This window comes from Ailuropoda melanoleuca, chromosome 6 (assembly GCF_002007445.2).
Source record: "Ailuropoda melanoleuca isolate Jingjing chromosome 6, ASM200744v2, whole genome shotgun sequence".
In the NCBI taxonomy this organism is placed as follows: Eukaryota; Metazoa; Chordata; class Mammalia; order Carnivora; family Ursidae; genus Ailuropoda; species Ailuropoda melanoleuca.
The window spans coordinates 41,269,453-41,284,055 of NC_048223.1; the positions used below are offsets into that span (position 1 = coordinate 41,269,453).

The following is a 14,603-nucleotide window of genomic DNA, read 5'->3' on the forward strand; positions in this document are numbered from 1 at the left end:
TTACTATAGCTTTATAACAAATTTTAAAATAAAGGACTGTGAGACCTCCGACTACAAATCTTCTTTTTCAAGATTATTTGACCATTTCAGGGCCCCTTAGATTCCATATGAATTTTAGGGTAGATTTTTAAAAATTATTAATTATCTATTTATTAGAGGGGGGAGAGGCAGAGGGAGAGAGAGAATCTTAAGCAGGCTTCACACCCAGCACAGAGCCTGATGCAGATGTCAGTCTCACAACCCTGAGATCATGACCTGAGCTGAAATCAAAAGTCAGATGCTTAACAGACCGAGCCACCCAGGTGCCCCAGGATGGATTTTTTCTATTTCTGCAAAATACACTTTTGGAGTTTTAATAGGGATAGCATTAAATTTGTAGATTGATTTGGGTAGTTCAACAACTTATTATTTAGTCTTTCAATCCATAAACATGGGATGGCTTTCCATTTATTTGTCCTTCTTTAATTACTTTCAGAAACATTTTATAGTTTTTAGAACACAAGTCTTTGACTTGCTTAATCTAGCAATTATAAGTTTATTCCCAGTATTTTATTCTTCTTGATGTTATTATAAATGGAGTTGTTTTCTTAATTTTTAAAGATTATTCGTTGTTAGTATATAGAAATACAACTGATTTTTGTGTATCGATTTTGTATCTTGCAACTTTATTGAATTCTTTATATCTTGTATTTGAAAATCGTGTCTTTTTCTACCAGCTCTGATAGAACTGGTGCTGGTAGGCATTCTTGTCATGGTCCTGATTTTGAAAGGAATGGCTTTTGCTATTTACAGTTAAATATTGTTTTTTGGAGATTTTCTTTGTAGATACCTTTATCAATTTAAAGACGTTCTCTTTTGTTTTTAATGTCCTATGGTGTGGTTTTCTCCCCGAATATCATGAATATTGTTCTACTTATTTATTGCTCTTTCTATGTCTGTGGCTTTTTGCTTTTATTTTGTTAATGTGGTGATTTGCGTTAATAGATTCTAGAACATCAAACCAACTTTTCATTTCTGAAATGAACTAATTTGGCCATTATGTATTTTTTCAATTTTAGCGTTTGGTTTATTAGTATTTTATATAGGATATTTACATCAATATATTCATGAGTGAAATTGAATACTTGTATTTTTTGTATACAGTTTGGTTATACTACATAAAATGAGTTCAAGAGTATTCTTTTTTTGCAATTCTGGGAAAAAAGATGCACGAGATTAGACTTATATGTACATTGCATGTTTGGTAGAATTTTCTTTTAAATCTATCTGTCCTGAATTTTTTTTTACTTTGTTTTTGTGCAAAGTATTTAAAGTTCTGATTCAATTTTTAAAAGGATTGTAAGTCAGATTTTGTATTTATCTTTGAGCTAATATTGGCAAATATATTTTCTAGGAACTTATCCATTTTATCAAGTTTTTTTTTTTTTTTTTTTAAAGATTTTTATTTATTTATTTGACAGAGATAGAGACAGCCAGCGAGAGAGGGAACACAAACAGGGGGAGTGGGAGAGGAAGAAGCAGGCTCATAGCAGAGGAGCCTGACGTGGGGCTCGATCCCGTAACGCCGGGATCACGCCCTGAGCCGAAGGCAGACGCTTAACCGCTGTGCCACCCAGGCGCCCCTTATCAAGTTTTTAAATTCATTGTGATGCAATCATTCATAATGTTTCTTATCCTTTTTAAAAATGTATTTATTTATTTATTTATTCGACAGAGAGAGAGAGTACAAGCAGGGGGAGCAGCAGGCAAATGGAGAGGGTGAGGGAGAAACAGGCTTCCTGATGTGGGGCTCAATCCCAGGACCCTGAGATCATGACACGAGCTGAAGGCAGACACTTAACCGTCTCAGCCACCCAGGCGACCCTCTTATCCTTCTTTAAAGGATTATTAATTAGTTATTAATTATTATAATTAATTATTATAATTAATAACTAATTATCAATTAATTAGTTTATATTTTAGAGAGAAAGCACGCAAATAGAAGGAAGTGTAGAGGAAGAGGGAGGGGTAGAAGGAGGGAGAGAATCTTAAGCAGACTCTGCACGGAGCACTGAGCCTGACGCAGGGCTCGACCCAGGACAATCAGGACCTGAGCCAGAAGCAAGAGCCCCACGCTCAACCCTCTGAGCCACCCACGTGCTCCTGTTTCTTATCCTTCTAATCTCTACTTTGTGTTTATATCTCCTTTTGTGTTCCAAGATTGTTTCCTTTTTCCCTTTACCTACCTTCCAAGAGGTTTATCAATTTTGTTAGTGTTTTTCAGATACTATAATGGTTCTATCTTACTTTCACATTTTGTTTAATTTCTGCTTACATTTATTGTTTATTTCCTCACACCATTTTTGAGTTTATTCTACAATTCCTTTTTCTACTGCTTCTTTTTCTAGTTAAACAGTTCTCATTAATTTTCATCCTTTCTTCTCTTCTGATATAAACATTTAAGGGCTAAATTACCCTCTCAGGACTTCAGCTGCCTACCACAATTTTGGATAAGTGATATTTTATTTTTATTCAGTTACAAGTGTTTCCTATTTTCCATTATGATATTTCCTTTGATGTCCATGTTACATGAAAATGTGTTTTTTTTTTTCAAATGTGCAGGGAGTTTTAGTTTTCTCTTTAAAAAATCAATTTGTAATTTAATTGTTTGCAATTTTCTAGCTTCTTACCAAAGTTTTGTCTGTGTATTCAAACCTCCCCTGTACAGTGGGTTATTTATTTAAGTACTTTCTTGATCCAGTTTTGAGGCCCTGGTTAGCGGCCGATCAGTTCCCCTTTTGAGCAGTCACTTCCTTATCAGCATCTCTGCTCTGGGGCTACTGTCCACCAGCCCTAATCACCCTGGGACCAGATACCAGACAGCTAGGGACAGTCCCTCTGCCCCAAGACCTCAAATTATCCAAATTAGCCAATCAACAGAGAACCCATGAAAACTAACTAACCTCACCCTGCTTGTCAAACATAAGCTGCCCCTCTAGTCCCAGCTTGCTGCTACTCTGTCCCTGGGTAAGATGCCCTGTGTGGCCCTGCCTGGCAGCCTTCTCTCCTTTTAAATGCAAGTAGCAGGTCTGATTCCAGATCTTTGTTGCTTTTTTATTTATTTTTTATTTTTTAAAAATTTAAAAAAGATTTTATTTATTTAATTGACAGAGAGAGAGGCAGCGAGAGAGGGAATACAAGCAGAGGGACTGGGAGAGGGGGAAGCACGCTTCCCACTGAGCAGGGAGCCTGATGTGGGGCTCGATCCCAGGACGCTGGGATCATGACTTGAGCCAAAGGCAGACGCTTAACAACTGAGCCACCCACTCACCTCTTTGTTGTTGTTGTTGTTTTTTTTAATATTTTATTTATTTGAGAGGAGAGAGCACACACGAGTGGGGTCGGGGCGAGGGGCAGAGGGAGAGGAAGAGGGAGAAGCAGATTCCCCACTGAGCAGGGAGCCCCAACATGAGGCTCTGTCCCAGGACCCCGAGATCATGACCTGAGCCAAAGTCATACTTAACTGAGCCACCCAGGCGCCCCAAAATCTTTGATGCTTTACTACCACTGCTCTGCAGCTGACTCCCATGGAGCTCCCCCTGAAGGCCTTGGAAGTAGCTTCCATTGTCAAACATACTGGTTCCTATGGGTTGGTGTGGTATGCATAGCCTGGGGAATAGACTTTAATGGTTTTGGGTTGCTATAAAGTTTGGTACACCAGAGGGCGCTGTAGTCTTATCTTATTGCTTTCCTTCCTGTTGGCTGCCTGTGCGGTGCGGCACAACACCTTGCCTTGGGGAGGGTTTGCCCTGAGTATATTTTGTGGGTCTGCTCCTCTAGTCAGGTTTGAGTTTTTTACTCAGCGCAGTGGAAGATGGTGTGTATGAAAGTGTCAAGAGTGTACGTGTTAACCCTGACTGCGTCTCTGGCTGTGCTGCCTTGAGCATTCCCTGTCCCCTTTCTAGGTTCCTATTTCCCCATCTATGAAATAGACATTACTAAAAATGTGATCTTTTGGGGGGCAGGGTGGGAATATTGTTTAGTTGTGAAACCCCTACTGGAGGGAAAACCTATTTAGTGTTTCTCCAGGACAGTTAACGTTATGACTTTGCAAACCTGAAGACTGACTTTCTCCAGGGCAATAACCATTGCAACTTGAAAACCTGAAACACGCTCTTCACCTTAACACTAACTCAGAAATGCAATGTGGCCTACTGAGTCTGCATCCAAATATCTCCTGGATTCCTAGCTGTGGCAATGGACCACGTGCCAAGCTCAGCTATTTCATGAGAGAAAGCTATTACATGCATTTTATCTTTGCTACTGATTTTCACCGTAGTGCTATTATATCAGGCACCATGGCAAATGCTTTAACAACATCAGCTCACCAGTCCTCTCAACAGTCCTCATGCAGTGTCATCCCTTTTACAGATGAGAAGACTGAGGTTTCCGTAGCTATGAAGTGGTGGCACTGGGCTCCAAAGCCAGACAGAGCAGGCCTCCAAGCAAGGGCTGTCAACCAACACAGACGCTAGAACTTGGGGTCTCCCGCACTCGGACCTGGGATGCTTCTCATGCAGGCAGGTTCAGTCGAGGCAGCATTTGGTGCCTGTCAAGGGAGCATCTCCAGACCCACAATGACCAATGATAACACATGATCATTGGGACCTCTGGCTATCACATGTTCTAGAACCCTAAAACCAAACTCTCCTCCCCCAAGGCCGGGTCCACGGGGACTTAGGCGATGTGCTCCAATGGGCTTGCCAGGGCTTTCCCAGCCTCCCACTATGCCCCCACCTCTCTAACTTGTCCCTCAAGGCCTGGGATTCCACGCTAGAAGCTACCTCAGTCTCCACATTTCTAAAAATTGGGGGATTTTTTTGTTTGTTTTTTTACTGCTCCAGTCAATGAAAGGGAAACAATTGAAGCCCCAGGGCCTTGGGGCTTGGGTAGGAGGCCACCCTGCAGGCAAAAGAAGAGCAGATGGAGGGGCCTCATCTGACCCTCTTCTTGGGGTGCAGGTTGTTGGTGTAGCCGCACTTCTTACAGCAGGTGACCGAGTGGGGGTGCAGGGAGCACTGTGGAGGATCACCTTGCCACAGTTGTATTTCTGGTCCAGCTTAGGGAGGGGAGGCTCAATGAGGCCACCCGGCACGTGAAGCACCAAGGGCAGGGTGGCCTCTTTCTGGGTATTGTGGTCTGAGAGAGTATGGCCACCCTCCAGCCATTTGCTTGCAAAAATCAGACACTGCTGGTCAGGCAGGACGCCCTCGTTGTCTTGCATTTTGGCTTTGACACTCTCCATGGCGTCCCTGGGCTCGGTCTCGAGGACAGTCATCCCCATCAGGGTCTTCATGATGATCTGCGTCTCTGCGTCTGCTGCGAGGCCGCCCCCACCAAGGCCTGCGCCCACCCTGTTGAAGAGAAGGAGGGTGGCAGGACCTAAAATATGTTTATTCTATAAATTACCCTGTATAAGGGGCATAGATTCACTGGTCAGGTAGGTTAGGGACTTTTTTATTCTATATCTGCTTCCAGAGCTTACGATGATATTGGCATCGGAAAGCCCCCACGAGCGCTGCAGTGTGGAGCGGTGTTTAACCTGAACCCAAGCCCAGAGTTCCCCGTACTGATTTGACCACAGATCTTCATTTCTTTTTCTCGGGGTATCTGTGAATCTGGTTCCCCAGTTACACGCTGGGGATGGCTGCCCCAGCTCAGGTCTCTCAGCCTCAGCTCTGTTGCTCAGGGGCATTCTTGTTGTGGAGGGCTGCCCCCGCCTTGTAGGATTCTAGCAGCTTTCCTGGCCTCTTCCCGCGAGAAGCCAGAAGCAGCTCCTCCCATCCCCCCGAGAAAGTGTCTGCAGATATCGCCCATGTGCCCTGGAGCCAAAGAACCCCTTGGGACCCACCACTCTAACTCATGCAATCTTAGTAAAGGCAGTATTGCCCTCGAGGAGGCAAAACCCTGCTCTTTTTACGTCTCAAGCACTGATACTACATCATAAGCAGACGTACAGTTTGCGGTATTAATATTTCATGGGGAGGTGATTAAGAAAAAAATAACTGAAAAGACTCTTTGGGAGAGGTAATAATGAACAAAGGGTGATAAACATGGCTCTGGCCCAATTTTTTAGTTCCTCTTCACGCAAATTCCTTAGAAGACACGACATCTGTGGCCCTTTTAAGCCGAACTGAAGAGCTAAACAACTGTAGACAGCAGAGGGAAGAGACCGGGAAGCTGTGAGAAGCCGAGGCGATGACCGGCGGAGGACAGGACTGCTGTCAGCCCCGTGGCTGTGAGTGCCATGTAAACCCAGAGGGACTCGGCCACGATTTCTAGGTAGAGGGCTGTGGGGAGGGGTCCTCCTGTTGCAAAGGGGGCTTGAAGCTAGGTTGTCGTGGGCCACATTACACCCAATTATCGAATGGGGTCGACTAAAGGCCTCCAGTTCCCTCGCAGACACGCACATTGCATGTCTGTGTCTCTCCTCTGGCTACCCTTTGTCCCGCATGTGTCCGGCCTCCCGCTCTGACCTCCCCAGACCCCCCTTGTCGGAGGATATGGTGCGTCACGGTTGCCACCGCACAACCTCCACGGGGATGGAACGAACAGCCCGCTGAGCTAGAATAGAAAGATCATTTCCACTGCATGTAGCTGGCCGAGGGTAATTTTTTAAATTAAAAATCCAACAAATGTTTAAAAATCAAGAAGTTTCTCTTTTAAAAGAAAACTTACTTCGTTTTCCTCTTTAATCTAGCAGAGCAAACGTCCCTAGCTTTCAGTTTTGGGAAATGAGTGACTTAGTCACCCGTTTTCTGCTTCTTACTTCTATCAAAAAAACCCGCTTGAACTCAGCATAGATGGGTGAGGGATAGAGCTGGTGCTCACAGGAAGCCACGCGCCCTTCAAAGGCACCTGTCTTTCTTAGCGCTGTGCTTCTCGGGCACGCCTGGCACTGGCTCACGGACCTTCCTCAGAACCACTGTCAGAAAAGCAAGGTAAGCGGGGACGGGGCCATTCCCAGGGCCTCAGGCCACACACTGCTTTCTGGACACTAGACAGGTGTGTGGACTTTGGAAGCACTGTAAGCTGGTCAGCCGCTCACCCAGTCCCAACACTCAGGCATCTCGAGCATTCTGGGGCTCACAACTGGTTCTTACCTTGGGGCTCACACACCATCTACTTCTACTCACATCCTCCGAGCCCTCGTCCGAAGGGCATTCACAGATGCAGGGCTCTCTCCCTGCTCACATCTGGCCCATGGCCACATGCTCTGAATACACAGAGAATTTTTATCAAACATACACATTTTCCTGCTTCTATCAAGACTCCCAGGTCAAGAAAGCAAATAAGGCTGATGGAATAGTTCCCACCATTTACCGGCTGTGTTTACTTTTTTTGTTCTCCTGATAATTTCCTAACTCCTCAGCTTCCTCTACTGCTTAAACTTTCACTGGCAAAATGGTGGAGAGAGACTAGGATTGTTATTTAACCAGAATTGATACTCATTTTACAACATTGTTTCAAGGACCCTGCGATGCCCCAGGTCCTCAGCATCTGTTTGCAGGAGGAAACCCAAATCTGTCTCTTGAGAAACCAAACGTAGTCTGTAGTTCGAGTGTCTGGGCGTGTGGTGGTGAGGGCGGCAGGTAGGGAGCCGTGCGAATTACTGAGCAGTGCTGTGATAGGGGACACAGGCTGCCATTAAGAAGGAGGCAAGGGAAGGTAGCCTGGAGTCAGAATGCCTTCATCCCTGAATTGCTCTGATTCACAGGCGAACATGGGTGTAACTTTGAGAGGTTTTAACCTCCTCACCTGCCAATTTAGACAGGAAATGAGGGTGGTTGGGGAGGTGGAGGGATTTCATCTCTGGCCATGCTGTGCCTTTTTGAGGTCCGTCAGGCTAACTCCCACTGTGATGGGATCCAGTGCACAGGACTGATATTTGCATACAGTTTTGATGAAAAGACCAAAAAGTTCCATTCAGTTACCATCTGAGTACTGCGAAATTTTCTGAGTTCCGCCACCTTCAGAAGGGCCTTGAGAACACATCTGCTGCATTAGTGTCAGACCAGCCCAGAAGCAGCTGGCCACCAGGCCTGGCATGGTCCCATCCAAGATGGTGTTCTAAAATGAACACGGGACTTGGCAGTGTGTGCCAGAGACAAGCTGCACCAACTCAAGACTGCTAAGATTCAGAAATTTTGTGAGGCGGTTGGCAGCTGGAGTTTTGCTGTGGTGGCAGTATTTGTGCCACAGAAACTAGCAAACACCATAAATCAGAGTCCCCTACCCCCCCACAAGCCCCTACTGGGACTTATGCAGAAAAAGTTCTGCATATAGCTGTGTGGCCTCATTTAACTTCTCTGAACCTTTTATGAGTCATCTACACCACGTTTCGGTATGCTTGCTTGGCTTAGAGCACCCAGCTTTTGTTGGGAGGGTGGTGGGGGACAAGACCCTGTGAGTAGGATTAATGCACAATGCCAGGGACCATGCTTTGAAATCTATGTGTCAATCTCGCAGGAGAAATCAGAATTTTTATATAAAGGCAAGTGACCAACCTTCTAGCCCAATGATTATCTAAGCAACTGCTGAATTTTGGGAGTTACAATCTGAAGGTGGAAACATGCATAGATTTTTCATCTTTTTGTTTGTTTGTTTGTTTGCTTGCTTTTATATCACAAAGGCAGCTTTGGGTGTAGGACTTTTGGGAATCTCAACTGGCCTGCAAATGACTCAGTAACCCCAGACTATTGTTTAGAAATGACGCCTCCTCGAGAAGGACGTTTTACTGTCCCCACTTACAAATGAGAACAGAAGCTCCCCTCAGAGGGACAGGAGAGGGACAGAGCTGGAACTTGGAATCTGCTAACTCCCAGGGGCAGGGTTCTTCCATTTGGCTGCACTGCCCTGTGGGGAATGGAGCCCTTCAACTTGGGAAGGTTGGGAAGGGTGTGTGATGATCCGGGGCAAAATATTAAGCAGCTATGCTCTGTATTCAACACCATTTCGATTTGGTTTTATTCTTACAGAAATCTTATTTGCTCTTCCCCTCATTAGCTTCTGGCTGGGGTCAGACCTGAGTTGAGGAGCTGTTAGATTTGAAAATGAACCCCACGGATATAGCAGACACCACCCTGGATGAAAGCATCTATAGCAATTACTATCTCTACGAAAACATCCCGAAGCCTTGCACCAAAGAAGGCATCAAGGCATTTGGGGAGCTCTTCCTGCCCCCTCTCTACTCCCTGGTCTTTCTGTTTGGCCTCCTTGGAAATTCCGTGGTGGTTGTGGTCCTGTTTAAGTACAAGAGGCTCAAGTCCATGACGGACGTGTACCTACTGAACCTTGCCATCTCAGACCTGCTCTTCGTGCTCTCCCTCCCTTTCTGGGGCTACTACGCTGCAGACCAGTGGGTTTTTGGACTCGGGCTCTGCAAGCTCATTTCCTGGATGTACTTGGTGGGATTTTACAGCGGCATCTTCTTCATCATGCTCATGAGCATTGACAGATACCTGGCGATTGTGCATGCGGTGTTTTCCTTGAGAGCGAGGACCCTGACTTATGGGGTCATCACCAGCTTGGCCACATGGTCCGTGGCTGTACTGGCCTCCCTTCCAGGCCTTTTATTTAGCACCTGTTACACCGAGCGCAACCACACCTACTGCAAAACCAAGTACTCTCTCAACTCCACGCAGTGGAAGGTGCTGAGCTCCCTGGAGATCAACATTCTCGGACTGGTGGTTCCCTTGGGCACCATGCTGTTCTGCTACTCCATGATCATCAGGACATTGCAGCACTGCAAAAACGAGAAGAAGAGCAAGGCAGTGAGGATGGTCTTTGCTGTGGTGGCCCTCTTCCTGGGGTTCTGGGCACCTTACAATGTGGTGCTCTTCCTGGAGATGCTGGTGGAACTGGAAGTCCTTCAGGACTGCACCTTTGAGAGGCACCTGGACTACGCCATTCAGGCCACGGAGACCCTGGCTTTTGTTCACTGCTGCCTCAATCCGGTCATCTACTTCTTCCTAGGGGAGAAATTCCGCAAGTACATCGTGCAGCTCTTCAAAACCTGCAGGGGGCCTTTCATGCTCTGCCAATACTGTAGGCTCCTCCAGCTGTACTCCCCCGACACTCCCAGCTCGTCCTACACACAGTCCACTGGGGATCACGATCTCCATGACGCTCTGTGAAAAGTGAAGAGGTTAAAGATGGAGTTGAGCTTCCCATGTTAAGAGCTCAAACTTGTATTATAGTAAGAGTTCCTGAGCAAGTGGCAGGAAGAAGACTTACATCCACAGCAGGGCGTGGGCTCCTCGCCCCGAAGTCAGCTTTTCCTCTTGCTACGTGCGAGTTCAGTGCAGCAAGAGTTCAACAGGGCTGTGGCAGCCCTCCTCTCCCCAGGCTTGCCTGCAGGGATGAGTCAAGCGAAGGAGAAGTCAAAGCAGCATTTCAGTGAGGCTACACATAATACTGTAAGGGAAGGACCCTTTATTCCCTTCTAACCTGAGCTGATGGCGTTCTCCAGGCAGAACTGTGGAGCATTGACTGATGGAATCAATTGCTACTCCTTGCTGCCCTTTAATGAACTTCTAGCTTTTGCGGAACAATATAGAAAATTTTGACATGCTGTCCTAGTGTTTTCCTAATAATATATCCGAAGCATGGTATGTTCCTGGAAGCCAGGTGCACACAGAAACAAATGGTGAAGTAATGAACCTGGATCTTGGGTCTTTTATTTTAAAGGATGATTTGTTAATGGAAGCCAAACTTTTGATGCTGATTACAAGTGTAACGATGTGAAGGCATAAGCATGGTCTGATTTCCAAACATGAAATACGAGGCATTAAAAAATCCAAACACGTTTGTGGAAATTCAAACACACTTTCATATGCTTGTGAGCATGTTTTGTTTTAATAACAGATGAATATTCAAATTTCACAAATAATATGTAGATGCAGATACATTTATTTAGGGTCTCTTGTGTACAAACAGAGCCTTCAAAACTACAAATAACAAGGGCTAATAAAGTATGACAATGCTTCCTTAATAAGTTTGTGCCTGCCATCAAGCAAGGCAAGAATAATCAACTAAAGGTTATCACTGATGTGGCATAAACAGGGCCGTCAAAATTTATGAAGTTGTGAAAAATGTCATCCTCTCTTTTAAATATCGGCCTCCTTTTTAACTATTGGATGACTCAAAATTTCAGTCCGTCATTTCTTACAAGTCATTTTAATCATATAATTAAAATAAATCTGTGTTCTTACAGCCTTAATTAATCAGAATTAAGTAAAGACTTTAATCAAGTCGGGGGTAATCCCTTCCCCCCAAAAAACCTGTCTTGCAAACTATTAACTGTTAGCTGTTTCAAATGCTTCTGTAAGTTTACACGTTATTACACGCTCCACATTTAGAAAGGAGGCATTTCCAGAAAGTTGATTTTCAGAAAAGTGATTTTAAAAGGGTAAGTTGGTGTTGCCTTTTAGACAAAAATAAACTTGTATATAGTCCCACGGACCCTTTTTCCCTAATTCTTCTTGTATTTGGTTTTATTTTATTTTATTTATGTATTTGAGAGAACATGAGCAGAGGGAGAAGCAGACTCCCCACTGAACAGGTCACGGGACTCGATCCCAGGACCCCAGGATCACCACCCAAGCGCAAGATAAACGCTTAACCGACTGAGCCACCCAGGTGCTCCGTGTTCGGCTTCCTGATGGGGTTGGTGATCCGAGCTGACAGTCCTGTTGGGGCTGGTGATCCGAGCTGACGTGGATGTGGCGACGGGGGGCCAGCGGGCCGAGGGCTCCCCGCCGAGGCGGCCTCGTGGGGTGGGGAGGGCGGCGCGGGGTGCAGCGGCGGCCCGGGGGCGGCTTCCTAGAAAACCTCCCTCCGCCAGGCCTGCAAACCCAGCTCCGCACTCCCGAGCGAGCCCGAGCACATTACTTGGAGCCTCCGTTTCCTCTCATCTGTAAAGCGGAACATATTCCAGGGGGATGGAAAAAAAGACGGCTCTTCCCTGGTAGAGCCCGTAACGGGACTGTTAATCACGGCCGGAAGGAAACTTTAGCGACCGGAAGCGGGCCGGCCGGAAGCGGGGGTTTCACTGCGCTTGGTCCCTCTGCGCCCTCCGCGCGCGCAGTGGTGGACGGGGTGGGTGCACGCTGCCGGCTGCCGTCCCTCCTCCTGAGGGGGGTCATCCGTCACCTCAAGCCCCTCAGGCCTTTCCTTGTCCCACGCTGGGGCGCATTCCTTCGGGATGGGGAATTCGGAACCTCCAGTGACACTCAAACATGACAGTCTCACAACACTGACAAAGTTTCTTCCCCGTCAGCTGCAGAAACACGAAAAACAAGGCAGCGCCTTCTCTACACAAAGGTAGTACCACAAACGTGAGTTTAACCAGAGGCTCTCAGACTCTGGACCCGTGCCTTCCTTGTGGCGAGGCGCCCAGCTCTGGGCAAGGCCGACTGGGCGCGGTGTGTGTAGGAACCCCAGCCGTGGCGGTTGTGCAACTGTGAGTGTGCTAGGGGCCGCTGGATTGCACATTCTTAAATGATTGTTTAGGGCGTGTGAAGTTCACGTCAACGAGAACGCTGGGCGATCGCCCTGTCGGTGGCTGCCCCACAGTAGGCACTCAGATTCTACCCAGTAATACACGCCATCCTCCTGTGTGAAGAAAAAATACAGGGTGTTGGCAAACGGTCTTCAGACCGTTGGGAGATTTTCCTCGAGAAACTCTCTTCACAGTTTGGAACATCGGATGCAATTAGCTCCAAATGGTTGAATGTCTGTTTTGTGCTAAGCCGGATGCTGGGTTATGGGGAGACCAACAGGATAAAGAAGGAAGCCTGTGGAATTTATAATCTGATCAAGGGAAAACACAAACACAAGATCAACTCTAATGCGAACAGAGTAACAAACACAACGCCCTGGGACTTTCCAGGAAGGAGAAGTGGGTTCGATCTCCAATTTCGTCATGCAATTAACCATGGGTTTGATGAACGACGGGGAGGAAGGACGCTCGAGGCTGATGGAAAGGCAGGTGGTGTTAAGAGCATACTGTGTGAGCAGGGAGTGGGGAGTGGTTGGTTTGGGTAGTTAAAAGAGAATATATGGGGGGTGGGAAACAGCAGCAAAATAAGCGCTTGCCCTCTTGCCTTAGTTTGGGACAACTCTGACAAGCCCTTCCAATTCCAAGCTCCCCGAACCCTTAGCTGGGGTCTCTGTTGCAGCTACACGGCAGTGCAGTTTTTCCTATTGTCCAGTCTTGCTTCCCTCACGCCCCCATAGGTGTGGTTCCCAAGAGGACTCCCCATTAAATCTGCTGTATGCTAATCTCAGAGTCCCAGAGGCTGTTTGCAGGAACCCCAGTCTAAAAGAAGGACTAGGACTTCAGGATCACATTGGGGCAAATGAGCCCCTACTACACATGGAAATTGACCCCCAGGTGTGGGGAAATGAGAAGGCATGATCTCTACCCTGGGGATGTCCTTCGTTCATTGCCCCCTGGCCATCAACCCATCTGACTCTTGGTTCCTATGCTTCCATTTGTCAATTGCACCTTTGCTCCCATAATTTACCTGCCTCACTCCCAGAGGCATCTCCCTTTCCACTACTGTTATGGTCACGGGCCATCTTTACCTTAGGTTGTGCTATAGCCACCTGACATCCTACATTCTGTACTGGTCAGTGACTTCCTGGGATCAAATGAACCCATTTTTGGGCTCCACCCATTTTTGTGGTCATAACACTCCTTAAAAGCTTATAATGACTCCAAATTCCCCTTTCAGAAAAGCAGAAATCCACCAAGTGCTTTCGTATACTGAACTCAATTCAGCTTCATTGTAAAGTAGATAAGGTTGGGTTTACCCCCAAAAAACTGAGGTTCAGGGGAAATAATATTCTAATCATGAATTAGACTAACTCCAACAGTAACCACCACCTAACGGCCTAGCAAAATGCCTAGCACAAAGCAGTTGTTCAATTATTTTCTAGTGAATGAGTGAATTTCCTTATCTCTTAATTAAGTCCTCTATACTGGCAATTCAAGTTTCTATATCACTACCCAAAGTTCAGCAGTCCTCTCTCCAAAATCCCCACTATGTTTCTAATAAAACTTTGTGTGACAGAGTTCAAAGATTGATTGAATTGCCCCCTAGTTCCAGAAATCAGTGGGTGTTCTTTGGGTCAAAAATTACTTCATTAAGACTTTTGCTATGAGCACAGTTGCAGAAGTCTGCATTTTCACCTTCTCCAGGACCTGTAAAATAACAGCAAGAAGAATGAATTAAAAAGCCCACAAACTTCATTTTTTAATATTCTTTTTAAGGAGGCTCCACACCCAGTGTGGGGCTCGAACTCATGACCCTGAGATCAAAAGTCACATGTTCTGTCGACTGAGCCAGCCAGGTGCCCCACAAACTCCATTTTCAGTCACACTTGGAGAGAGATTTTCAGACTTCAAAATATACGTAAAGGCTACTAAAAGCAGCCACTCTCAGGCAAGAACTATGGGGGAGAATGTGAAGAGAAGGACAGTCCGAGGGGCAGCAGCATAGACTTCAGACAGCCTACAAACACATGTTTCCTGAGGGAGGGACACACCACGAGTAGCA

General features: G+C 46.2%; 1 protein-coding gene and 1 pseudogene across 3 annotated transcripts; one reads left to right on the forward strand and one right to left on the reverse strand.

Moving 5' to 3' along the window:
* Positions 1–4,973: 4,973 nt before the first annotated feature.
* On the reverse strand, positions 4,974–6,493 carry LOC100477315 (annotated as a pseudogene).
* CCR4 (C-C motif chemokine receptor 4) lies at positions 6,178–11,506 on the forward strand. Of its 3 annotated transcripts, none has more exons than XM_034662273.1 (2): positions 6,178–6,277; positions 9,046–11,506. In XM_034662273.1, the coding sequence occupies exon 2, from the start codon at positions 9,093–9,095 to the stop codon at positions 10,173–10,175; it is 1,083 nt and encodes a 360-aa protein (XP_034518164.1). In that variant the 5' UTR covers positions 6,178–6,277; positions 9,046–9,092; the 3' UTR covers positions 10,176–11,506. The 3 variants fall into 3 exon arrangements, with proteins under 3 accessions (XP_034518164.1, XP_011223026.2, XP_011223025.2); XM_011224724.3 differs by lacking the exon at positions 6,178–6,277 and adding an exon at positions 6,850–6,980 and having other exon boundaries at positions 9,018–11,506; XM_011224723.3 differs by lacking the exon at positions 6,178–6,277 and adding an exon at positions 6,851–6,980.
* The last annotated feature ends 3,097 nt before the right edge of the window (positions 11,507–14,603 follow it).

What these genes read in the sequence shown, in the direction of transcription:
- CCR4 (XM_034662273.1), top strand. Translation starts at nt 9,093, where the DNA reads ATGAACCCCACGGATATAGCAGACACCACCCTGGATGAAAGCATCTAT.